Source organism: Anser brachyrhynchus (genome assembly GCF_964034855.1).
Source record: "Anser brachyrhynchus genome assembly, chromosome: 3".
NCBI classification, from domain to species: Eukaryota; Metazoa; Chordata; class Aves; order Anseriformes; family Anatidae; genus Anser; species Anser brachyrhynchus.
This window is the reverse complement of record NC_137696.1, coordinates 28,921,650-28,949,046: the sequence shown is the minus strand read 5'-3', so window position 1 is coordinate 28,949,046 and position 27,397 is coordinate 28,921,650. Positions and strand designations below refer to the sequence as shown.

Sequence of the window (27,397 nt, the reverse complement as noted above, 5' to 3'; positions counted from 1 at the left end):
AGTCCCCGCCCCCCCGCTCCCCCTCCCTACGGGGGAGCCCCTCGGCCGCTGTGCTTCGACTCGAATCCTTCCGCCGCCGGGGGCTCCGCCGGCAGCCCCGCCCTCACGGCTAGATCCGGCCGGGCCGGCGCGGAGGGATTCCCGGGGGGGGAGAGGGAGTGAGGGGGGTGTGAGGGAGGAGGAGGGGGCAACATGGCGGCTCCGTGTTAACACCCCCCCACCCCCCCCAAGTGCTGCCGCCGCTTTTTTCCACACACATCCCCCCCCCCCCCCGGCCCGTGTGGCGATGGAGAAGGGCCCGGAGCCCCCGTGGGGCAAGAACCGGGCCGCCCCCTCCTCCGCCGGGCGCCCCTCGGAGCCGGAGAGCGGCGGCGACGCGCACGGTGCGAGCCCGGGGCTTCCCCGTGCCGCCCCCCCCCCCCTCCCCGCCCCCGTGTGGCGCCTGAGGTGTGTGTGTGCGTGTGTGTGAGGAGCGGGGGGGGGGCACCGCGACCGCCCCCCGCCCGCCGCCGGCCCCATTGTTCTGCCGAGCCACCTCCCCCGACCCCCCGCCCCTTTCCCCGGCGGTCGCCGGGGCTTCGGGGGGGCTTGGGGGGGGGGGGGGGGGGCCGGGGGCGGGGGCTCGGCGCTGAGCGGCGGCGGGGGGGCTCCCGGGCGGCTCCCCCCCCCCCCCCCCCCCCCCCAGCCGCCACACGGCGCTGGGCTGGGACGGCGCGGCCGTTAACCGCCGCCCCCCCCCCCCCCCCCTTGTGTTGCAGATGTAGGCATGAGGGTCGGAGCGGAATACCAGGCGCGCATCCCCGACTTCGAGCCCGGTAAATGGCTTTTTTATTTTTTAATTTTTACCTCTTTATTATTTTTATTTCACCAGAGTGTGTGTGTGGGGGGGGGGGGGGTGTCCTCCGAGGCTTTGTGCTGGGGGGGGGGGGAGCACCACATACACTTCATCAGCAGCCCTGCCGCGCTCCCCCGCCGAGGCAGCGCAAGGTTAGGCGCTTTTACCGAGGTTATCTCCTTTCATTAACCGCTATTATTCCCCCCAGCCGCTCCCCGGATCGAGGAGGCGGCGATCCCCGGAGCCGCCCGGCGAGGATGCGCTCGGCCGGCACCTCCGGCACCTCGCCCCGCACGGTGCTGCAGCCCCGGCCGCCCCCCGCCCGCCTTCCTCGCCCTCCTCATCCTCCTCGGCCCCCCAGCCCCTGCCCCCGGGCGCTCCCGCCCCGCCCGGTGCCCGGTTTTTCGGCAGCTTGGCGTTGCCGCACCGGGCGGTGAGGTTTCGAGGAGGGTTCATCGGTTCTCGCTGTAGCGGTCGGATGAAGCCTATCTACTTTCCTGTTCTCCAAACAGGCTCCATTGGTGTCAGATGATTTCCCACCGGAAGAGGATTGGGCCAGAGCTGCTCACACAGTGCCTCCTAAAGCTCGGAGCCCCTGTTGATGGGCACAAGTCCCCACAGGCCAAAGAAAGGCCAGGGGAAAGAAAGGGGGAGGGTGGGATTAAATGGATGCGGGTTCTTGGCATAAGGGAATGCCTTCCCCCCCGGAAAGGAGAGCGTAGTCCAGGTCTCTTTGTTGATGAGACTAACCGCTTACACCTTCTCTTTTCACACTGCCTAAATAAAAATAAATAAAAATGATCATTTCTAATGTGCAGCCTGGGCTTGTTTTTCCTACAGGCCACTTAGAAAAATGCAGAGCGTTTGTTTTTCCTCTGATTAAAAGAGCTTTTCACCCCTTGTAGGATAACTGAGATTCTGTAGTTTCAATTTTGTTAACTTACATATACATCAGTATCGTTGCACTGATAACTACAGGACTAATTTTATCCTCTTTTATAACCAGGCATCTTGGGGCTTGAACGTGTTGTTTGGGGGGCTAGCATTCAATTGATGCTCCCTTCCCCAGCAACTGGGATCAATATATACTCTTTAGTTTATCAGAGCAGCTCCTTAATGATGGAAACTTTTCTTTAAGTCTTGTAGAAGATATATAATGTATAATATTGTTCCTAGTGCACAAATTTTGATTATTGGGGTGACAAGACTAACTTTCTTGGAACAGCTAAATCTTTTACATTAAAAATAAAAAGCTAAAAAACTTCATAAAGTGTAAAAATACAATACGTACCTAGTTATGAGATTGGTTATCTGAGGAGATCTCAGCAAGATCTCATGCTTTCATGTTTTCTTTCTGATGACTCTTGAGGCAGCATCTGTGAGAGATACTGGGCAAAAAGCAGCACTCTTGTTGTCTTCTCACGTAGGCACGTAGATATTTTTTCATGGCACAAATGATGGAATGGGCATTCCATCAGGCGTCCAGGTTTGCATATATGGATGCAGGCACTATCTCTAATTTACTAACTTTAATGTTTTTTCTTCTTGGAATTGTTTTAAGGCCCTTTTTTCTGACTGTTTACCAGGTATGTTAGAGTATATATTTATTTACAGTATTTTGAATGCTTCTTAGCCCCCTTAAAACAAATAGGTGGAAGGCAGGAGTCAGTGTCAGATGAAACTAGATATACAGTCTAAGGTACAAAGCCTGCTTCTGGTACACGTACAGAATACTGAGTAGAACAAATAACAAGTCTTTGGCCTCGCTTAGCCAGCATTTATCAATATTTGTGAGCAAGGCTTTGCAACAATATGTTGAGGAACAAGACATTCATGATTAAGGTTGACAGTAGTAAATTTGTTTTAACCCGAGTTCATGTGTGAAATAAGAAATAGTTTAAGAAAAAGTTAATCAACTGTTTGTCAGCCTCTTGGGGAGGACAAGCAATTGAAAGCAGCAACTAGAAGAAGTTAGCTTAAACATACTCACTCTTTCCACTTTCTACACACCACCCCCATTTTACAGGCAAGCCTTCAGACAGAGCTGTAACAAATTGCTATTAGGTGTAATGACAATTAAAAACACTGAGATAAATTTGTTTGCTGTGAAAAATGGTTTTAATAAAATAAAACCCCTAGATCTCCATACCTAATTTACTGAGTTAATAAACCATCTCCTGCACTCCGGGTTTTGTTTCCTCCTGCTATAGTTTTTTATATTCTTGAGGTGAAATTGTTTCTGCCTCTACTTTCTGCCTCACCTCCTGCTGTAGCAGGATGTTAGGGAGCTGGTGTCCTTGTACTGCGGGCCATCACTGGGGATGCACCATGCTTTGTGCGATCCGCATGAGATGTTGCTAAAGAAGTTTTGTTTTACTCAGAATAAAGAATGGCTGCAGTCCTAACTGCCAGGTCAGGAGTTCCCAAAGGCTTTAGGATGAGTTCTGCTCGCTTAAGACAGAAATACTTATTTCCCATTTACCCTGCTCTTGCGGGGAGGGAGGGTATTAAGAGGAGCATGTTGTAGCATTTAAGGTCATTTATGGATTCCATTTCTTTGTACACCCTTACAAATTTTCTCCTTCTAACCTCTGTATGAAAACAGACTTAGTTAAATTGAAATTATTAAATGGCGTGGTGAAGAATATACAATTTTCTGTTTGTTCCCTGCCATCTGTCCCTGATTTATTTTTTTTAAGATGTCCAATCCTTTAATTTCAAAGCTTAGTTCTTTCTCCTGCTAGTTTCTGTGGTTTTGTTCCTCAAAAAGCCTCAAAAGCTTCTTAAGAAGGAGATGGGACTTTATATGCTGGGAAACAGCGTATTTTGAAATTTCCAAGCCCCCCCAATGCCCTCGTTAAGTTGTATATGCTTCTAGGTACTTACTTTATTCTCAGTACTTGTAATTGCGTACAGAACAGCGTTTTCCAAGCATACCTAACTTCTATTAATGCTAAACTGAGATCAAGCACGTGCCAAGGTGTTGCCGCAGTGGTGGAAGCAGCTGGCGTGCCCGTGGGTCACCTCCAGCTAGCCCCGTTCCCAACGGGGTGATGGCAGGGGCGCAGCAGCCGCGTGCAGAAACCTTTTCTGAAGTGGCTTGGATGTGGGTGGGGAGGGAAGGCTGTGTCAGAGGTGTAGCTCGTGGGCTCTTATCGTCCTTAGCGGCATGCAGCTCTGCTCCTGTAGCCTATGTGGGTTCCTGTGTTGCCCGGTGTTTCCAACCTCTGTCCCCAGTAAGTCTCGCGGAGAAGGATCGCGTCACCTTTGGGAAGCAATGCAGCCTTTTTAGGGGTGGGGTGGTGCTGCTCGCTTGAATACCTGGGGCGCAAAGGACGAGAAGCATTTCTCATGAGACACATCCCGGGCTTGCTTATGGCACAGGGAATCCCTGTGCTGCAGCCATGGATACCCTGGGTTGAGGACAGGATGCCTCCCTACAAGTACCAACCTCCCTGTGCGCATCCCATGCTGCCTGTGTCACCTTGCTTTCCTTTCAGCAGTGTGGAGGTGGCACCTGAGCGGTGCAGACGTCTGACTGCTGCCGGAGCACAGCGCTGCTTCCCAAGGGTGCGCTGCTGGCGGCTGGCACCCTGAGCGTGGCACCGCACGCGTGATCTCCCACGGGTGCAAATGAGATGACAAATTAAGTTTTTTACCTTAGTACTTGAATACCCAATAGCTGGTTATATCCATGATATAAACTAGTCTGCAGGTGTCTGTCTGGATTTTTTTTTTTTCCAAGGAAAAACTGAGGGTATGCTTACATTAGTCATTTTATGTACATAAATGGAAACTGGTAAACTCGTGTTTTCTCTTGTGGTCATCCTGTTCTCTACTCATCTCTTACTGAAAGAGTGGGGTACAGAGTAACTGTCATTTCCTTCTGATAAAAACTGACTGGATGAGAGAAGTGATGTGACTGTAACAGGTTTGCATCACTCTCCATGAAAATACTGCTTTCCTAACGATTAACAATTGCATACTTTCCTTATCTGAAGTGGAGTGTTATATTAAGGAATTTGCTCTTATACTAAACTTGGAAAGGTTGCTGCTTGTTTGTTTGTTTGTTTGTGGTGTATAGCTTACGCTTTGAAAGTGTTGTTTTATGGCTTCTGTGCATGTTCTTAAACTTGCTGCAGTTCCTTGTCATACAGATTTTAGGCAACACACGAGTTCTTTTAGCATTTCTGATTAACTCGTTTTCAAGTTCACAATCGGAATGGATCTGAAGACTGCAAAGATGATAGCAAATACAAAATGCTGCCAAGCTAAAGAGGGAAGAACAACAAAACACAGTACAAGATTAGAAAGCACTAAGTAGTTATCTTTTCCAAAGCACTGTTTTTTTTGTTGTTGTTGTTCTTTTATTTCCCTCAACAAGATGTAGAACCTAAATATAAAGGGTGAAAGCTTAAAATGGAGTGAAAAAGTAATTGTTTCACTGGGGACATAAGTCTGTCCACCTCCAGGAAAGATGCAAGCTAGATTCTTCTGAGGTGCTTCCTCAAGGAGTTTATACTGACACTAGTGTAAATGCTCCAGTTGTTGAGCAGTGTCTTAGCAAGAGAAACTGTTGTAACCAAACAGACCGTAAGAGCTTTTCTGTACTGCCATACATTTGTAGAATATTCATGGAAGATAACTATTAGTTGACGCTTTTCCAATATTGGGTAATTTCTTTAAATATCTGTTTTTAAAATCAAAGAGACTGTGATTTAGTGCTTTTTACAAAGTTGCATTGGTATTGCAAAACTTGCTTTGTCCTCCTGGTAGGTTAGGTGGCTTAGGCTGCTTCCCTTGCTGCATTCAGGTGGAGGAGAAGCAGAAACAAACAAACGAAGGCTCTTCAATCTGAATACTTTCTACAGCAATTTGGTTGGCTGTGAATATCAAAATTGCATGGCTATGGAAATCAAAACTGTCTGTAGAGATCAATGATAAACAGAATTGTTTCTGGAATCATTGGCATAGCTTTGTCCTTATTGAAAAGATCAGAGATTGGTTACTGTGTTCTACCCCTATCTCATAACTTTATTGTTTTAAGAAAGCCTAACGTAGTAGATTCCATTACTCCTATGAGAGTGATAAACGTTAGGGTGCTGGTAGACAATGAGAATCCCTAAGAAGTGTTCCAAAACAAGCACCTTTAAACTTGGCATCTATGCCAACTTTAGTAACAGGCTGTAATGCTCAAATTGTGGTAAGTAGGATCTTATCTAGACAGTCCTGAATGAACCTTCTTAGAGCAGCGTTCAAAGTCAGCTATTCAATGTCTTAAAGAATTAATGTGGAATTAGTGTTTTTTTCCCCTCACTTTAGTTGGGCCGGACTTCTTAGTATGGTTGACTTTTACTTAGTGTTGCATGAATAGTTGTTCTCAGGATCATATTTATAAATACTGAGACATGCTTGTTTTCTTACAGGTGCCACAAAATATACTGATAAAGATAATGGAGGGATGCTCGTATGGTCTCCATATCATAGTATTCCAGATGCCAAGTGTAAGTCCTGCCCTACTTAGGAATCTGAATGTTGAAATTAAACTAAGTAATTGTTTCTTGTATGCTTGTTTGCTCTTTGCTTTACACATAGTGAAATTCCAAATTAGTAAAGTGAAGTAAAAGAGAAACGTTGTTTTTATTTAGAGAACCATAGGGAAAAGAAAGATCCCCTTCTCTTACTTTGTAGTCAAGTCTTTGTTTCAAATCACGGTGCCTGTGTTACATGTTTCAGACCAGTGTCTGAAACCTTTTGATTATTAAGAAAGAAATAAAACACCTAAACATGAGGCACTTGTCACTAAATTTCTTAGAGAAGTAATTGCAATGGATATGTTCAGGAAAGATGTGTTAAGGCCCTGTTCAAGGGAATATTATTTTTTCTTTCTCATCAGGAAAAAACTGAGCATTTTCTCCCCGCAAAAGTGATGTGAAATAGTAGAATTATCTGACTAAATGTAATCAATTATCTGCTTAATCCAGTTTAAACCTGCCTCCTATGATAGGATTCCCCATATGTAGAATAGGGTAATAAACTTTGAGGATGCAGTCATGAGAATCTGGTCCTCAAGGCAGTTTCTACATATTACCAGTAGTTAGAGGTTTGTGCCCCTCTTCGCCTTTGAGGGAACGTACCTTATTCTACTGAAGAACAGTTAGAAATAAAATACAGGTCTGATTACTGAGCATTTTCTTCATTCATTTAGAGTGTGATTAACTCTTTGCTGCAGCAGTTTATGGCAAGGACATCTCTGTTTCATTTGAGTAATGAGGATATAATTATTTCCTTTTCTCAATTATGCTTCCTTTTAACTTAATTTAGTTGCCACTTAATTGTGAACTGCAATGGGTGAATGGGATGAGTTTGTTTCTTTAGAAATAGAGTACCTGTTGAAGATCAAAACTAGCAGGACTTCCATCAGACTTAATTGCTCAGTCATGGAAAATGTTCAGCTCAAAGCTGGGTCTAATATACAAAAATATGATTTTAAAAAATATTGGTGAAGTTAATGACTTCATTGGATTTTTGTGTTCTCTATTGAAAACTGACTTCATGTGGTGTTTAAAATTAATGATGGTCAGTGAAAATTATATTAGCATCAAGGATACGCATAGTTATTGATCTAGAATCTATTTACACTATTTTTTAACGTTTGTCTGGGCACCCCCATTGTGTCTGTGCTCTTAGGAGAGGAGCGGATTCCAAGAAGACAGTCTTTCTCTAAACAGCTAGTCTCTGATTAGCTAGTGTATAAACTTTAATACAAAATTAAATGTATTAAAGACAGCGAGCTTCTTTACTTTGAATAAAGCTACAAATACATTTATTGTTTAGGGAGTCCAGGGCCTATGTAGTGTATTAAGGCATGGGAAGACTGTCTTCCCTTTTTAGATGGCTAATTCTGTGTGACCTTATAGCAGAACTCTAAGTACTAAAGAATAACTTTGACATTGCTTTGTTACAGTGGATGAATATATAGCAATAGCAAAGGAAAAACATGGATACAATGTGGAACAGGTAAGTGCCATGAAACGAGAGTGCTAATTTAAAGGATTTTTTAATATAAATGTATAACACGACTCTTTTTTTCCCCTTGGTTACCATTAATTAACGCTGTTTCTCTTCAGGCACGGCAGCAAACACTGCAGTTAAATGGATCTGCATACAGTTGTGCTCTGGATTCTCTGCAAAAGATTGAGCTCTTTGTTTTCATGACATGCTCAGCTTGTAATGTGCACTTTTGAAAGGTTTGGTATGTTTCTTGATACACTGGGCATGTCATGCAATTGTGTGTGTATATTTAGCTAAAGAGTTTCTTAGGGAAGTAGCTTACAAAATCAGTGTTTAATATTAGAATGCAAATATGGTACAATTTTAAACCATTAATTGGGATAGGGACAGAAGTGGTAAGGTCTCGTGCATATTTTAAAAAAAGCAAAACAATTTTAAGAGTTTTTTTTTCTCCTAGAGGCAGGAAAACAGAATCAAATTCTGTGTTTGAGAGTAACAAATAAGATTATTTTTATGTTTTTTAGTAACTTTTAGTCACCATCCCATAAAAAGTATAGGTTATAACTTTGCTGGTCTGCACATAGTTCTGTTGCAGTTTTCTTTGTACATTAACTAACTTATGTAAAACTGAGGCTACATATTATAAAAAACAAATAAAAAAAACTTAATATACAAATAGGAACATGGTGTATGATCAACTTTTGGAAGATGAAACCTCATGGTAGCAAAGACGTATTAGTTGTCCGTCAATTGCTAGCTGAAGAAGATGCTGCCAGTGTTATGATGCCTAGAGTAGTACAGTTTGGCAATGTTTATTTATGGCTTGGCTTCTGTTAGGAGAGAGAGAATGGAGGGATCTCAGAATAAGTCTACAAAAGGACTAATTTTCAAAGCAACTTATAGTACAAAGTATTTTGTAGGCTGTTCACAGTGGAATAGAAATTCTCTTTGCAAGAGATGCTTGTTGGTTGCCATTTTAACATGAGAAGAGGTTTGTTATGTCCAGGTTATTAGAAGATGTGTATCAGGGGGTCTGGAGAGCTGATGAGCAACTGGCGATCATGTCTGCACTGTATGGTTGAAACTGAGTGGATTGCATTTCTCAATTCCCATGCCAGACTTGATGCCAAGTCTGTCATTGATTCTCTGGCAGTAAGTCTAATTAGTCTAAGATTCTTTAAGAATATGAAGAAATGAAGCATGTAAAAAAATATACATTTAAATTTCCATTCCTTATTAGGTGCGTGTGACATGGGAGCGGTCGTGCTGTTATGTGTGGATTGGAGAGTTGTAGAAAGACCACTCTCACTTTGAACTTTCAGACTTGCATTTTGGATGATCCTCTGGCTGCTGAAAAGTATTTTTATTTTCTTTTTTTGAGTGGGCTGGTAATAAAGGCCTGAGGGCCTATATGGAACTATGTAGGTGATACATACTTGTGAAGGAAGAAAGCAGGTCAGATTTGAGCCTGTCAACCTTGTTTATGCTATTTCAGAAGTACTGCTGCCATGCCGACCTTAAATTATCTAGCTGTCATAGTTTTAATAAAGTACAGATGTGCCCACTCTTCACACCATCTCCAAAGAGAATTTTGTAACCTATAAGTACATAGCCAATAAATTGTAAATACATTTTGAGAATGGGTTCTGATAGTGAATTTTATGTAAAATAAATGCTTGCCTCTTTAATGTAACTTGTCTTGACATTTTAGAAAATTGACTAAATCCAAAAAGGGACTATTTCTTTTCAAAGGCTCTCGGCATGTTGTTCTGGCATAAACACAATATTGAGAAGTCCCTTGCGGATCTCCCTAACTTCACTCCTTTCCCTGATGAATGGACAGTTGAAGATAAAGTGTTATTTGAACAAGCATTTAGCTTCCATGGAAAAAGCTTTCACAGGATCCAGCAAATGGTAAAGTAAAATTTTGATCAGTAGCATTAAACAGTTCAGATGCATTTGGAACAAGGGCTCCCATTGGGCTAAAATTTCATCTTGAATTCTGCACAGAAGCTTCAGGCACAACTTAGAATGTAAGATTTAAGTTCATTTCTTCATGTCTCCTGGAGCTATAGCTTTTCCTCTCTAATAATAAAGTTCCTCCTTGTTCCCCCCCCAACTTTTTAAAAATGCACACGAAATGAATCCCTCGTTTCAATCTCATCCATGCATTTAAGGTATTTGGGTAAAGGTGGTTGTAAACAGAACAGAATTATAAACTTCGGTGGAATGTTAATGAAAAATTGTATTAATGTGTTAATGAATTCTTCTAGCTTCCAGACAAGACTATTGCGAGCCTTGTAAAATACTACTATTCTTGGAAAAAAACTCGCTCTAGGACAAGTTTGATGGATCGGCAGGCTCGAAAGCTAGCTAATAGAAATAATCAAGGTGACAGGTAAGTTTTGTATTCTTAAGTAGCTAACTAGAGACTTGAAGTCTTTCTGTGTAAAGATTTTTTAGTAATTTCCAGACATTGTGCTTAAGCATGAACTGTACTTTTAGATTTGAGCATCTGTGGTGATGTCTCTGCTTTTAGCAAGGGGTTTGATACCTGTGCTTTAAGAACTATATTACTCTGGTCAGTATCAGTTGTTATAACACACCTGAATACTTAATTGATAACTGTAAAAATGGGTTTAAAGAACGCAAAGTTTGGGAATGTGGTTTAGAAATAACACTTCATTAGGGAAATGTAACCCTATCTTTTATTATTTTATTGGGAGTAGTGTGTGGGGGTGCAAGGCTTTTTTTGTGTGTGGTTGGTTTTGTTTTTTAAACTAGGATGGAACTATAACTAAAAGCTCAACTGCTGTGAAGATCTGTAGCGATCAGAATGCCTAAGTACTGTTCTATAGCAAAACTTTAAAACATTTTTGTATAAATCTTATTTTCAGGAGACATAGAACTATTGTGAGTCAAAGGGAATCAAAGCTCAAAACAGTGTTAAATTGTCTTGGGTAAAGGGGAATGACATTTTACCTGGTTATTATGAAATTAAAATTACATTGCGCTAAGTATACTTGTGTATTATCCTTCACCTTTTTTAAAGTGGTTTAATAATTTGATTGTGTAAGTACCATAATCATGTTTATCAGAAGGCATGACTTTTAATGGATGAAACACTGACAAACCAGAGTAAAAGAGTGTAATTAATTATGCTAATGAAAAGAAAAACCTCCTGAAATTTAAAAATTCATATGCTTACTTTATGACCGTATAGCTGAAAAATCATGGAAGACAATCAATTTGCTTCTAATACAGCATTTTGAGGTTTTGTGATAACTAGAACTTTTTTTTTTTACATTCAGGTTAGTCAAATGGTATTGTGTAAATGACTGGAACGGACTAGGAAAATCTGTTCTCTTTTCAATCTTTTGTCTTTGAATAAATACAGCAGATTGCACATTTCTCTTTCCCCTCCTAAGCTTTTAGTTCTTCAGCACTTTTAACCGGTGAAAAAATAGCCCTGTATTTTCCCATCTTACATTGTCCTCTTCTGCTCCCCACAGACCTAAACAAGGGTTTATTCATACATCTGGTGCAGTGATTGGAAAACTGCTCTGTTAAAACTAACCCAACAAATGAAAGGTTATTTCTAGCCTTGATATAGTTGACCATCTAAGTGTTCACGCTGGCACAAGTGGTTGAATTGAAGAAAGGTGACACCAAATTTCTTGGCAGTGGTACCAGTTAAACTATCTTACAAGTGGTTTTGAAACTACAGTTTGGGGTTGCTTGTTTATCGCAATAATTATCAGAATTTAGTAAGAGAAACAGGCTTGTAGAAGCTCTATTTTGAAAACTACAAGTACTGCTGAGATGTCATATAATGTGTAACTATAAAGCTTGACTACTTAGAATAGATATTTAGAGTAGATAATTCTGTCTTACCAAGGTACATGTTTGGGGTTAAAAATTTGATAACGTGACCAGCTTCTTATCTGTCTGCAGTGATGATGATGTAGAAGAAGCTCATCCAATGGATGGAAATGATAGCGATTATGACCCCAAAAAAGAAGCCAAAAAGGAGGTAACAGATAACTTAATGGTGAATGTCAGTTTGTTTGTTTTCTGTGACTGTGTTACTGTGAAGAGCATAACTTGCAGTAGAGAGATTTAACAATCTGACATCTACCTGTTTGCAGCCTGATGAAATCATGGGGTCTTTAGTTTATTGAGATCTTTATGACTTCCAACTGAAACTAAACTTTATATTTTTGTTTTCTATCTGTGGGCTTAATGTATTTCTCAAACCTTTGCTATCTCCTGAATGATCTTAGTTTTACAAGAGACATGCTATCGCTACCTGGCAAAACAACATGCCCCCTGCTTCTGTCTTGTTACTGCGTGTTTACAGTTTTATTGGTTGTGAATTATTGGAAACTAAATGTTTTCGTTGTAAAAGTAAATGACATTTTTTCTAAGAATAACTTTTTTTTGTTCTTTCAAAGCCACAGTGAGGTTATGCATTTCAACTGATCTGTGGCTTTATTGAGATGCTTCTTACCAGTAGATGTACAGAAAAATATTTTTGTCTCATTAAATGAGCACTTGCTGCTAGTTTTAGAAATAAGTGCTGTGTGTGGGGTATGTTCAGGTTATTATTTTTATTTTCATAAATGTTATTTATGAGCAAGACTAGAAAAGCTCAGTTACAGATGTAAACATTTGTTTTCTTTCTCAACTTTTATGTATGTGTGATTTTCCTAAAATTTGAGTGTTCGTGCTCCTTGAGAATGAAAGGACAGTGCAGAATTTCAATATCCCATCTTGAAATAGTATCTTCATAAAGTAGTGTCTAGGATTATTAATAAAACTTTGTGGTTCTACCAAAAATGATGCTGAGTAAGAGACTGTCAGTATTAGATTCCATTCTGTTTTCCATGACCTTCAGTGTACCATTTTTTCTCTCTAACTGCCTTAGGTAGGAAAAAAGGACAATTACAAAGACCCCTTTCTGTATAAGAGTTTGAGATTTTTATTATTTTTTTACATGCTTGTATATGTTTTTTAGAACTTGAAATAGCACAAGCTCTGATAATGAACCTTTTTACTCTGCCATTATAACGATGTTCTTACCATCTGTTGCTTTGAGTTGCTGCCTAAGCCACTTGTCAATAATGGCTATTTTGTTCAATTTACTTATTGTTTGAATCACGACACATGTTCCAGAATGAAAGTAGTATGTTCATAGACTTCTAGGAACAGGACAATGAGTTTTGCAGTTCTGAACAGCTATTTCATCTACACTAGATAATTATGTGATCTAATGTTTCTGGTGAGATTTGCATACTTTCACTTCCTAAGTAAAACACAAACTGAATGGGCTACTTGAATGCACAGGGCAATTTTAATTTCTCTTACCAGAGAAAGCTAAAACAAGCCAAACACTCTAGCCTGGCAGGACAGAAACTTGAAGGAATGTTTTCTCTTTAAGTCTAGACTGAACAGCCAAGAACTGCAATTTCACACTGAAAGAGCAATGCTGAACCAGAAAACAAATGGTATAAGTGGGCCAGAATTATGCTTAAGCTTGGGATTTTTAGATGTCTAAGGTGTAAGGTTTTGTATCAACTTTGAAGGTGGAGCAAATATCCTAAGTGCTTTTAAGTTAGCCTCTGTAAGTCTGAGGACTGGATTAAGATGTTACTTTAGCTGCGAAGAGGATGTGCCAGAAGGTCAAGCTTAGGACAGCAAAATACTGTTTGCTAATTTGTACTAACGCTACAGAACATGATAAGGGCTGTTGTTGCAGTTTGTGTTCTTTTCATTGTGATCAGTTGACCACCTGCTCTTATCCTGCATGGATGTCAGCAGGAAGGAGCAGTGGGTAGCTGTTCGAGGTAGGAAAAAAAGCCTGAATCCCATCTTTGTTTTGGTAGTCAGTGTTGCTCTGAACTGAAAAATCCTTACAGGGACAGTCAGTTTTGCTTTTCTGTTCCTGGTCTGTAGGTTGCTCTGTAGGTTACCCAGTTGCTCTACAAGAGTCACACAGGTGCAGACTAGCTGTTGTGCAACAATGCCTATTGAAGACAAAGCTGAAACTTTTAGCAAAGATCTCCTAGGCGTCCAAATATATCAAAAGAGCAGTTATAATGACTTTATCTCCTCTTTGCCATCCCTTTCCACTTAAAAGAAGTGAAAAACAAAGGTTTAACTTTGCTAAATTGCATGGATTTTTATAAAGACTGCAAAGGTAAATTCATTTTCTCTTCCAAATCTCAAATCCCCTCTCAAAACAAACAGCACTATTGCTTTCCAAGTTGGAGTACTTGCAGCAGGGAAAAATGCCATCATGCATTCTTGCCAGTCCTGGTTGACTTTCACTGATTCTTCTCCCCATCTTTCACCTGATATCTCTGTAGCTAACCAGAATGAAATGTATAAATCCCCTGATTACTTGGTTTAAACATACAGTGTATATATTCTTTACTTTCTGCATACGTAAGAGGTTTGTGATTCCAGCCTTCTTTTACAGTATTGATACTGTGATTTCTTTACAGTTTACTGTGTTTTCATCTCTGTTCAAGAGGGGGAAAAAAAGATTGAAAATGCAAATGGCTAGTATGCTATGTTACTGCATCTGTGAGACTTAGTTTGGATACTGCATGCAGAGGAGGATGTTAGGTTAGGTTTTCTGGGTCATAAACATGACATTACAATGCTATGCAATACGTTATTCTTTAGAGAAATTGAATGCAAGTTACTGTTATTCTTTAATGATTTATTTCTTGTAAATTAAAGGGCAATAATGAGCAGCCTGTTCAGACCAGCAAAATAGGGCTGGGTAGAAGAGAGTATCAGAGCTTGCAGCATCGCCACCATTCTCAGCGTTCCAAATGCCGTCCACCAAAAGGCATGTACCTGACCCAGGAAGATGTGATAGCTGTTTCCTGTAGTCCCAATGCAGCCAACACAATTCTTAGACAGCTGGATATGGAACTAATCTCATTAAAGCGACAGGTACCATGGGTTATTGGTCTTGTTTTGTTTTCATCTCAAATTGTTCTTGTAATGATTTTGTAGATTATAAGATTATTTGTGAAAATTGTGAACCTTCTTTAATGCAAGCCTTCCAAATTTGTTCCACAGTTATCACCAGAAAAGCTGGATACTAGCTGTTCTTCGGTTTTATTTTTTGTTCACATGTTTTGTGGATAACGTGAAACAAGATGACCCCCTTAAAAAGGGGAGGAGGGGAGTATGGCATGAAAACAGTGTTATTGATTTGGGGACAGGAGAAAACTGAAGTCACATTTATTTTTTTTCCTAACTTTGTTAAAAAGCATTTATGTGACAAGTGAGAATAAGACTAATGAAGCAGTGGAAGTTGTATTTGTTATGCTTAAAGTTGTAGCTGTTTTCCTGGACGTCTTACCCCACATCACGTGAAAGTATAAGGGGGAAAAATCATGGGCCTTGTTAATTTCTCTGTTTGAATTGGTGAGCTTTCTACTTCTTACTAAATTTAGAACAACTGCTTTGTAGTCTTCACATTTAAGAGGACTATTGCTTGCCTTCCTTTGCATGAAGAAGTTAACTTGTGGCACTTAAGTGGAAACACAGAATCTATTCAAATTTCTAAGGGTACAGCAGTATGTGCGTGCTTGCTTTCTAGGAGGGATGTGGCTACAAATTGAAGGCTTATCTCCTGGAATTTCTGCCTCCTTATAGACTGCTAAGAGCTGCCATGTTGCAAAGTCATGGAGTGAACAAAGGGTTTCGTGGGTTTCTTGCTCGCTTGTATTCTTTTGCAGGAGAAATATGCTTCTTTCTATCACAGCAGGACTTTGGGACTAAATAGCATAGGTGGGTTTCACTGTTTAGCCTGAGTGTAGGTGAGTTACATCCTTGAGGTTGCCTTTCTCTTCTTTTCTTGCAGTGATCTCAGGGACACAGCCTTTGGAATCCTCCACTGCGTTGTCTGCTTTTGTGTCCATGCTTAAAGCACTCTTATAATAACTATGCACCATAGTTTGCAAAACTATGTTCTCACTGTGTTACCTTATGTGCATCACTGTCAGGTTTAAATGGTTAACAGATATGTATATGTACAATTTAGAAGTTCTCTTCTTTTCGTAGACTAAGGTATTTTATTTACATATTTTAAGTAATTTCCACGTTATGATGGTCTTAGATCAATAAAAAGCAGTCTGTCAGAAGTAACTAACTGGAAACATCTCATACTTTTCCATTTTTTTTCAAAGTGCTTTTTGGAGAAGGAAGAAATTTATGTATACAGTACATTTCACTTAGAAACCTAAGAACCATATATTCTGCATTCTTCTTCAAGAACATGTGTATCATTATCAAAACTTGCATTTTATGTCCTTCTTTTAATATTTCTTCAGACTGTTCTTTTGAAAGACTGGCTTAAATATTTTTCTCTCCATAGTGAACTGTGCTGTATCTTTTATTATTTTTTTCTTTAATGGTTAAAAGTAGTGAAGCCTTAAACCATAATATTTCTCTTTCTAACTTAGGAGGTACACTTGTGGCAATCCTAGTGAAGATATATGTGTAAAGTGACCAACTTTCTTTGTGGAGCTGATTAACTTTGTTGTTTTTGACCAAGGTTCAAAATGCTAAGCAAGTAAACAGTGCACTTAAACAGAAAATGGAAGGCGGGATTGAAGAATTCAAACCTCCTGAGGTAAATCAGAATAAATATCAGAACTTGTGGCCTTGCACTTACATTAGTGGGAAGCTACAGAAATATGATTTGCTGCAGCATAATGTTTGCATTTCAGCAGCAGCTTAAACAGGATCCATTGAATAACATGCTTTGGTGAGTCCGTCTGGTCTTTTTACAAGAAATTAGTAGTAGGCTTTTTTATGGCAACTGGCTGAATAAAGAAGCAGAAGAAACTGAAATGTTGTATCCGTTCATGACAATACGGAGCTGAAATTGAGTCCTGATATATTGTTTTTCTGATTAAAAGTAGTTTATGTGGATTGCTAGCAGTAAATTCTATGTTCTTTGTGAAAACATCAGTATATATAAATTTGGGCATTTGAAGTGAGTGATATATTACCACAGAGGTTCTGTTTTTGCTTCTTTTAAGGGCTTGCAAATGAAACGTAACACGAATGCAAAACATTCCCGACACCAAGTTTTAATAGTTTAGATAAATTTTACAGTTAAATTCGTATTCTGCCTGCATAAAGATCATTAGCTTGTGCTTAAGTTATGTTGTAGGTGAAGAGCCGTAATAAAGCAGAGGAAAAAGTTGCTATAGATCTAAGCTCAAATCCTTAAATGCTATGTCCTGTTCATGAAAGCAAAACTTTATGGCTTACAATCAAGAGATTTTTACTTATGTAATACAGTCTGTCGTGTGACTAAAACACATTCTAATGCTCAGATATTTTACAGCTGTTGAAACATTTTAATGATCTTTGTGCCATTTTTCTAATTTTAATAGTCTAATCAGAAAATCAATGCCCGTTGGACCACAGAAGAGCAGCTTCTTGCAGTACAAGGTATGTTAATAGTAGTAGCAACTTGAAATCTGATGTGAAGAATTTTAAGAGGTCTTCAGGCGTATGTTTATGTTTCCTTCTAATGAAAGATGAACTTTTATCTGGTCTTATAAGGAAGTCACTGAGAAAACAACAAAACTAGTGAGAATATTTAGGATATTTATTCAAGCAACATGACACTAGTCTTTCAGTTACCTATATTAAATCTCAAATAGAAAAGCTAAGATGGGTTTAACAGCTGTATTAGTACTGAAAAGTCCCTCCAATAGTTTTCTAAATAACCTTACATGAATTTCTCTGAAATGGAAGACTGAGGTAGTGGTTGAAGTAATAAAATTTGAAGCAAAAAGTTGTTAAGACATCTTTCCATATCCTTAAAGTAGCAAAAAGGCAGAAATAAAATTGCTTTACAGGAAATAACATTTTTTTTCTTTCTCTGCTCAAGAGGGAATAAAAGAGCAGATATCTAGCCAGCCTTTAAGAGTCTGAATGGATACTGAACTAACTGTCTTATTGGAGAAAAAAAAAAGATTATTTTCTAGCAGGCTACTAATACGGCTAATTTGCTGTTATTTCATTTCTATGAAAGAAAATGGACTCTTGTCCTGCTTCTGTGTGCACTGCCTAATCAAAGAACATGCAAAGGAAATTTCTGGAGAGCCTGTTACTGTTTTGAAGTCGTCATATGTTGACTGATTTCTGTGGATCATCTTTTCTAAGATAGTACAGATCAGCTTAGTTACACGTATCTACAGTATATCCCTGTATTCTTCACATGCTTTAAAATGACAGACTGAATTTTAGTACCAAACCTTCAGTTAGATCAGGATAGGAGTTTGAAGTTGTCAGGCATGCCGTACCTGGTAGTCATCTGCCAGAAGACTGATCCCGAAGTTAGGCTTATTTTGAAATGTGAATAGAAATACTGAAGAGAATGGTGTGTCTGAAGTCATGCCTTTCAATTTACATGACTCTGAGACCGGGATTTGCATCTCCAAACTGTTTTCTGTCCCAAGTTCTTTTTCTCAGTATTAGTAACTAGCTCACTTTTTAATTTTCTGAATGCAACAGAAGGAGGTGCTTACCTTTAATATGATTGTCTAGTAGGTAGAATGCTTGCTGTAGAACTGGGGATAATCCAGGTTCATTGTGCCTGCCTTAGGATGAAAGGATTCAAATCATCGTGCATTTTCAGAGTTTAATTATCAGAGCTCTAACCAAGGAACAGTTTGGGAAGTGATAAGAATGCGCTGAGCTTTTATTGAGCTATGGCACTATGTAATCAACAACGGAAAAGAGAAAACTGGAGCATGGAGAAAAGAGAAAGAGGATTGGCGATTGCCTGGAGAGGAGTTCTAGCCTTCTGGCCTCTCCCTGAAGGAATGTTTCATGTCTTATAAAGGTAGTCAGCCTCAATACTTATGGGTGGGATGAGAAAGCATGCCTGCTGGAAGAAAACTATTTTCACTGAACTTCCATGAGCTTCTTGTGTATATCGTTTCCGTTTTGGTCCCCTTCCTTGGCCACTGTATAAAATGGGGATGGAAGAACACCTTAGCATGAGGGACAAAATATTCTTATCCCACCCTTACCTTTTGTCTGGTGTTAAACTCTCCCTCCTGACATGAGTGTTGTAGGTATTAAAATCCCATCCCTTGTTTCAAAATAATTATTTGAATTAGTAGCCTAATATATGAGAGAGCCATGCTATCTTTTGCTCTGACTCTGCTTTTAAAAGAAGTAGCCATGGCTGCTGTACTAAAAGCCACTGTAGTGTGTGTTAGGCTTGAACTTGCCAGTTGACTTGAGCATGGGGACATTGAGTTTGTATGCTTAAAAAAGATATAGTTCATCAAATACTGATTTTTTTTGGCATGTGATTTTAATAATTTTACAGAAATCATAAGCATTAATCAGGTAGGTGGCATTTCTGGGATTTTTTCACTGTAATTCAGATGTTAAATCCTACCACGGAATCAGAAAAATAACCTGCAGTAACACAGTTTTGGTACTGTTTTTTCTAAACGTGAAATAACTCTTGTAGTCTGTCTCAAGAGATTGGCAGTAACTAAAGAAGAGAGGTAATGCAAAAAAGACCTTAAGATATTGCTGAGTGTGTAATCTTAAAAGTAGCATGGCTGCCTGCAGTGGGGTTGTGAACTCAGACTTATGATCTCTGAGCCAATCTTGTGCAGTATAGTTAATCACGTTACTGTTCAACTTTGACAGTTCGTCATATAAGGTGTTCTTAACTTACAAAGTTTATTTGTCTGTAGAAACCTGTGAGCGCAGTCATCTTTTCAAACTAAGATTTCAGCCATTTGAAAATTGTATTTGCAAAAATGTTTTAAACAACACAATTTGAATCAAAAAGCAGGCATGATTTTCGTATCATTGCAGTGGAAAACAGTTGGAAAAAACAACTCTACATAAGCTAGTTGCCAGGAGCGCTATAATCACACCCCAGTGGAACTGCAGCTGTCATAACCTGGAGGTTGTGGTTAACTGTTTCTGCCTCGTTGTGGTGCTGTATTATATTGCTTTGGACTCAGGCTGATGTTTTTGTGCGCCTGTCAGTGTGTGCTGTGCTGCACGACATCAGACAGCAATAGGCAGTGTAAAACTCAGGCTTACGAGTTTCCCCTAGTTGCACATCTAAGATGAAATACTGTAATATTGAGCAAGGTTAAGTGCAGCTCTTACCTGGGCAGAGTTTAGAGGAGCTTGAAGGGTTCCCATGAACAGGACTATTTCCATCTGAGCCAGGGAAAGGGCATTCGTGCCTGTGAAGTGAGGCTGTGCAGCTGTATTTTGAATTGCACTTGCAGCAGCCTAATAAAATTATTTAATAACATATTAAACACTTTGGAAATAATTTGGGTGATGTTTAGCACAGAATTTGTAGAAGGATGTGTATGTAAAGCCCGCCAATTTGAAGGGGATGATGAGTTGGCATGAACTCTTACAGGTGTGCCAACACATGTAAAACTCTCACAAACAAGGATTGAACTCCCTCTGTTTCTGATGCAGCTTAAAAATGCTTTACTATATCGTTGTGTATACGCCATTGTGGTGATGCTATAGCAGTACTAAATAACACTCTGAAAACAGTCCAAAATGATAAGTGCTGTGTGTAGCTAAACTGATGAAACTTGTTTTTCTTTAGATGTTTCTCGTCGTTGGGCTCTCAGTGAAGGCGCGATGCACTGTTTTCCAACTGTCTGCTTGGAAGTAGGCTTTAAGACCTTGCATCTGCCAGCTTCAGTTCAAGTTAGCTAACAGGTTCAGCTGTTTTGCAGGTTAAGGGGAAGGAAGAAATACGGAGAGCATAATAACAGAAAATCCTGAAATCACTAAAAGTCTGAAGTAGTTTTCAAACAAAAATGTGCTTTGTTCTGCTGGGCACTTTGTTCCCTTAAGGAATTCTACAGGATGTTAGATATGTTGCTGTAGACATTTAACGGCCATCATAAATTAGTAAGGGTCAGAATGGCAGGGCAATCAATATTAAAACATTGGCGGGAGTGCTCTGTGGGCATGTGCAGCTGTTAAGGGGTTTAGCTAGTACTTTGAACACCTGAGAATGAAAAGCCAAATCCCTGTATTTGCCTTGCCTAGATATGTTCTCTCCCACAAGGCTCTGCTAGCTCCTTTTGTTTTCTTTCCAAGGTTCTGGCAGTCAGAGAGGTTAGATTCTTTTGTATGCCCAAGAAAAGATCTTAAATAATGTAGCCAGGCTCTTGACAGTTGTAGCATCAGCTTCAGCTACAGTAATTGTTACTCTCCTAAAGCAGAAATTTTCTCTTAAATGTTAGAGAGTGTACATGCCACATCAGAAAGGCCTATTAATGAAGCAAGTAGAAAATAGCAGAACAAGATGAAGATCATACTCTTAACAGTTAAGTTGAAAAGAAGCATAGCTTTCGGATTTGAAACAACTCTCACCTTCTGAATCTTCCGTTTCACTTTCTGAAGCAAGACGTGAAATTAGGCATGAGACAGGGTGCCTGTCCTCTAAACACTGTAATATATTCTGAATGAGTTCAGCTATCAGGAGCTTCACATAAGGAGTCAAATTGTAATTCACTCATGCATAGCTGAGAGGAAAAATGAGTCTTCTGTTTATTGAGCCTGGAGTGTGCCTTACAGTACCACAGAGTACAACCATGTAATGTTTTATTTCTCTAGGCTCTAAACCTCTGGCCACTTATGATTAAAAATAGACTTTGTGCAGCTGTGTTCAAGGATGCTGGAGAGCTTCGGGATTTTCTTCTTAAGCAAGAGAGAGGAGTAACTAGACATGTATCCTAAATAAAACAGAACCAATAAAGTTCAGATCATAATTCCAATTTTAGGTTTAAAATTACAAAAGTCTGTAGACCTTTTGTTGTTGTTGTTATATGCAAATGCCATTTTAGAACTTTAAAAAGCCCGTATTGGTATTTTTGGAAAGGTTCAACAGTGTTTTCTTTTGGAGTGTGTGTAACCTACCGATATTAATGTGAAAATGAGTGAAAAGAACAATGCAAAGATCTTCTGTCATGCTGCTTCTTACTGGAGAATTTGATCCTGGAGGCTTGTGCTGGGCTGTCTTAGAAACAGACACCAATAGCTTATATTTATTTACTTTCCCCTAGGTGGTTGTCCCAAAACTCCAGGTTTGTTTACCCAGCTTGAATGGTGAACGAAAGCTTTAAAAAGACTTTGTCCAGTGAATGCTGGCCAGTTACCCTCGGTAGCCCCCGTAGAGCGTTCTACAAATGGAGGAATGAGCCGTGTATTGTGGCTTCCAGAACTGTGCCCCTGTGCGTGGTCCGGTGGCTGCTGCCCTCAGTGCTCCTGCTGGCCAGCTCTCGCACAGGTGGTGGGCAGCTGGCACGGAGGGAACCTATCGAAGCTGTCAATGTTTGTTCCTTGGCATTTCTGACACCATGTCTTGTTACAGCTGTACGCACTTGTTCAGTCACCCTCCCTCTCCCATCTTGAACTTAGCTTGGGCTTCTGCCTTCAGTCCAAGCACACTGAAAGATTTACTGCATTTGTCAGAGGCCGGATCTCTGTGGTTTTAGGTTGGGAGGCTTGGTGAGTAAGCCAGGATCTTTAAGAAGAGTGGGTAATGACCTTTTAATAAAGTTCTTCATTTATATGTTGATAGCTATGCAATTAAATTTTTTTTTGTTTTAATAGAAATTGAGGCCTTCTCCTAATTGAGAAGTCCGCCTAATTAGTGAGTCCTTGGTTTGCAGGTCCCGTAGGTTCTCTCTATAAATACATCACACGTAGCTGTGTCTGACTGATTCTTCACAGCTATGTTATTTACTTTGCCTTCCAGGTGTCCGCAAATATGGTAAAGATTTTCAAGCTATTGCAGATGTAATTGGCAACAAGACTGTTGGCCAAGTGAAGAACTTCTTTGTAAACTACAGGCGTCGGTTTAACTTAGAGGAGGTATTGCAGGAATGGGAAGCGGAACAAGGAACCCTGGCTTCTAATGGTGATGCTTCTGCTTTAGGGGAGGACACAAAAAATACTTCTAATGTGCCATCAGGAAAGAGCACTGATGAAGAAGATGAGGTGTGTTTTGTGTACCAGATATAAGTAAGCATGGGTTGAGGAACAGCATTTTATTTAGTGATATAATGTAAGGTTAACTGGTGCGGAGTAGCAAACCACATTCTAAAGAATGATGATAAGCTTGCATAGAACCTCAGCCAATGTCGTTAACCCGCTGGGAACAGGACTGCACCTTGCATAGTGACGATCACGTTACTGTTTTATTGTTAAAATACAGTTCTTGTTCTAGAAAGAAGACTCTTGCTTCATAAATATTTTTAGTTCTGCTGTCTATAATATTTTGGTTGGCGATTTCTTTTCAGTAACTTCTCAGTTTTTCGGTTTTGTTTGATAAATGCTGTTTCCTGTATAGTGGACAGTGGCAACCCAACGGCATGGCGTTCCGGCTGGGACGGCTGTTCACGCAATCTTGTCTTTGTCCTTTGTGCAGGCACAAAGCACTCCGACCACTCAGTGTTTAGGCCCTTCACCTCCAGCACAGGCATCTGCTCCAGCACCTACCGCTCCCATGGCAACTTTAAATCAGCCACCCCCGTTACTTCGACCAGCGCTTCCTGCTGCTCCTGCGCTCCATCGTCAGCCTCCGCCACTTCAACAACAGGCGCGATTTATTCAGCCAAGGCCAACTCTAAATCAGCCCCCCCCGCCGCTCATCCGCCCAGCTAATTCCATGCCTCCTCGTCTAAACCCAAGGCCGGTGTTAACCACAGTTAGCGGCCAGCAACCACCCTCGCTTATTGGAATTCAGACAGAATCACAGTCCACTCTGCACTGAAGAAATAAAGCAGAATTATGCTAACTCCTACAGCTGAAAAACAGTATCAATGTACTTTTTTTTTTTTTTCCAAATAATGAAGGGGAGAAAACAGCAAGCCTTCACAGGTATCAGACCAGTTTTACAGAGGAGCGAGATAATAACCAGAAATGGAACCACGTGAACGACCACCTGTATAAAAATATTTTTTGTAGAAGACTTGTACAGCAGAATAATGCCTACAATACAGCCCTCCTCTATGTGAATAACTGTTGAAGGAAGCTAACTTCTTACATGAATAAATGTTCAACACACCAAGATTTGGTTTAACTGATTTTTACTCTATTTATTTTATTACAGTTCTTTGTAGTCAAACATCTAATTACAGAAAAGTAGTCTGGCAAACCTAGGAATAAGTAATATTGTAGGAGACTTAAATGTAGCGTTATTTTTGTGTGTGTGATTTTTGTTTTTTATTTTTTGTACTTTTTAGTGGACAAAAAAAAAACTAATGGCCTTAGGTTCAGAATTTTTGGCCCTGTTTAGGTAACGGTAGTAGCATTTCATGCAATTGTAAAATGTGGGTGTTTCTTCTCCATGTTTTTCCCGGAACACTTTTTTTCTTGTTTAAAAAAAAAAAAAAAGGTACGGTCTTATTAAATAGTCCTCTAAAAGAGTGTTCTAAAAACTCAATGAGCTATTGTACCAAACATAATAAATCTCATGTGTGTTCTAATCATAGAAGTTATCTGAAAACAGGAGTCCAGTGTCCTACTGCAGTATCACTCGTAGGCTGGGGTAGAGAGAAAGGCAGCAACATCCATCACCCAGGGCGATTACAGGAGAGGAACTGTTTAGCAAGAGCTATTCATTTAATTTGTTATTCCACGGATTCTTCTAACTTAAGTACAGTAGAATTTCATTCCTCTGAGAATGGCTGTTAGCAGTTCATATGCATTAGCTCATTGATCTCTTGTCTAAAAATTCATTGTGAAAGTACAGAGGCTGATGGTGGTAGCATACTGTGGCAATAGGGCTATCTGCTGCCGGCCCAGTCTGAGTGTTGAAGGAGTATCTCTGATTTCTGCTGTTGCCGGCAGAGTTGAATAGCTGGGTTGAGGCTATCGTGGCTTTTTTCTTTTGTTTTGTTCACTACCTAAAACCTGCATTTGGTTATTAATTACAGCTTCCAAATTTTAGGAGATTAAAAGGTTATTATTTTCCTGTGCATTTGCTAACTTTTTCTTGTTGTCTGAAAACCTTGATTCATACCCAGCAGTGATTTTTTTTTTGTATTTTTTATAATAGATGCTTCTACCTTCCAAGGAAATCAGGCTTCAATTTGAGTAGCAGTGTTTGAAACTGTGATCTGAATCAAGCTATTGAAAAACATTGCATTCTTGACTGTGTAGAAACATTTGTGTTGACTGCCATACTGTTCTATAAAATTATTTTTGTTTATAACTGAAGTGGTGTTTGCAAGTCCTTTTAAATCCATTCTGTTATTAACTAGATTTGCCCTTGACTAAGATGAGACTATATTAGAAAATGGAATGTGCTCTCCCTAGGCTTTTTCACAGATAAATTGAACGGTCTAACGTTCAGTTCAGCAGTTGTCTAAGGTTTTTCATTTGTGCAAAGGGAAGTTCTTACAGCCTCAGATCATGTTTCCTTTTTAAATCTTGTATTAGAGTTTGATATTTGTGACATGAATTGAAATTAAGGTGCTGACCTGCATAGTTTAGTTCTTCACTCAAATATATTTCCAGATCAAACTTGATTTTTCTTTCTGAACAGCTATCACTAGTGTGCTGAGGTCTCATACAAAAAAGGTCCTTCTTAGGAATGTTCTTCTGCATCAAAGTAGGTTCTTAGCCACTATGAGAGCATCAGTTGACCTCTCTTCTAAGAGAAGCAGCATCATAGAACAAGCACCAAGGAATTTGTGATCACTTTAACTTTTGTTCTGGAAGTCCTGAGTGTCCCCTCAACAGCTACACACAGGTCTGATCTGGCTGCTGTCCAGAATTCCAAACTGATACGAAAACCTTTTTGATAGCCTAAGTATCTCAGTTTAATTTTTAATAGTGAAAGGATAAATCATCAGTATTTCTTGCTCTCTTTTGTTTTCTTTTCTTTTTTTTTTTTTCTTTTAGCATTGAGTCTCCCAGGTGTGCGTATTGTACCTTTGCTAATTTTTGTCTTGTCTCTTGTCGATAGACTTCAGTATGCAGAATGTTGGGTGTTGCAGTAGAGTTGGCCACCGCCAACTGCTATAAAACTGTTCAGTACATTGTAATTCAGTTTAATCTTGTTTAAATATTCTATAACTGGGCGAAGGTGCTGTATTTGAATGGGGGAGGGAGGGTCAGAGATAGGTAGTATTTTTTAATTTACAAACACTGTAGCACACAGTAGGGATCTCCTAGCATTTGTAGTACTAAATAAGTATGTACATAGCAAAATGTCTTTATTGTGTGCTTTGCAGAGTATGTGCATACAGTTTGCACGTCCTGTTTTTGGGGGTAGGGTTTGTTTTAAGCAGTGTTTGCCTGGAGAGTGATATGCTTGCTGCTTAATCAAAGGATTAAAGTTTCAAAGAAATCTGTGTCTTCTATTTTTATGTACCTTGTAATGGTCTAATATGTTAGGGCCCTTATACTGTGATTCTCTTCTAAATTCATTTATATTTTTTTAAGAATTAGAAATAAAATTATACAATGGTGTTGATTTCGGTGGGGAATTTCTTTTGCCATATCTAGTCTCCTGTTTTTGTAATGTAGTAATGAACTCTGACTTCAAGGTTGGCTTAATTTTGTCACTTTAAAAAATGTAAAATGTTTGCACACTAAAGTTTGGCAGAGAACGTGTATCCTACATTGTTCAATGCTAATGTAACTCTACAGCTTTTTGTACAGTTTATTTTAGTTAATAAAGCAAAACGGTACTAAAAATGATAGGTTTTACAAATGCGAGGCATAATTTGAACTACATGTCTTCTTAGGAAAAACACTTGCAAAATATGGATGTACAAAAATATCAGATTTAATTGTTGCACTTTAAATCAGAATGGGTATGAAGTTAAGCAGGTGTTTCTGCATTAATAAAAACAATCACTAAACATTGCACATCATAGTAAAGCAGTTTAATTTGTTTTACAGTCGATCACGAGCAAAAGGAATTATAATGACCTGTGTCATTAGGTTTTGGTTTTCATCTTTGTTGTTTTTTCTTAAGTCATACACCTCTTATTCTGGAAACCACAGTCCACAGAGCTTGAGTATGAATTGACAAGAATTACGAAGTTGAAGTATGAGTTTAGGATGAAGGTTACTAGACCAGTGTTGAGCCTCTTGCTAGCAAAGGAAGAGAATAGGCTGAAGTGAGAACTGGCGCTAGGCAGAAATGTAGTTGTCAGAGATGAAAGCAAAGCCAGGGCAAAGAGAAACTTCTTGAAAGTGTTTGCGTAGATTTGCATTTCAAAATGGAAAGGAAACCATAGAGAAGCTATCAGCTGTTAGAGTGCACCATTTTGCACTGTAGCTGTAAAATGTGCTGAATGCAACTCAGTAGTTTTAATAAATGTGGTGAACCTCCAGTTCTTCCTGAGGTTGAAATAGCTAAACCTCAGAGTTTACCTTTCTCGGAGTGAGTTAAAAGCAGGCACCGGCATGATAAGAGATGTGCTTTAAGGTCGTAGGAAGTTGTATGTGAAATACAGAAGAAAAATGTAA

At 39.7% G+C, this 27,397-nt stretch overlaps 1 protein-coding gene across 9 annotated transcripts; it reads left to right on the top strand.

The window, feature by feature from the left end:
• The first annotated feature begins 206 nt into the window (after positions 1-206).
• Positions 207-26,791, top strand: RCOR3 (REST corepressor 3). Of its 9 annotated transcripts, none has more exons than XM_080586352.1 (12): positions 207-383; positions 759-815; positions 6,262-6,339; positions 7,803-7,855; positions 9,602-9,763; positions 10,123-10,247; positions 11,804-11,900; positions 14,597-14,815; positions 16,428-16,505; positions 16,606-16,640; positions 17,278-17,335; positions 23,340-26,791. In XM_080586352.1, the coding sequence occupies exons 1-12, from the start codon at positions 287-289 to the stop codon at positions 23,682-23,684; spliced, it is 1,404 nt and encodes a 467-aa protein (XP_080442478.1). In that variant the 5' UTR covers positions 207-286; the 3' UTR covers positions 23,685-26,791. The 9 variants fall into 9 exon arrangements, with proteins under 9 accessions (XP_080442478.1, XP_080442482.1, XP_080442483.1 ...); XM_080586349.1 differs by lacking the exon at positions 16,606-16,640 and adding an exon at positions 22,668-22,909 and having other exon boundaries at positions 212-383; positions 23,340-26,617; XM_080586350.1 differs by lacking the exon at positions 16,606-16,640 and adding an exon at positions 22,668-22,909 and having other exon boundaries at positions 213-383; positions 11,804-11,882; positions 23,340-26,617.
• Positions 26,792-27,397: the final 606 nt, after the last annotated feature.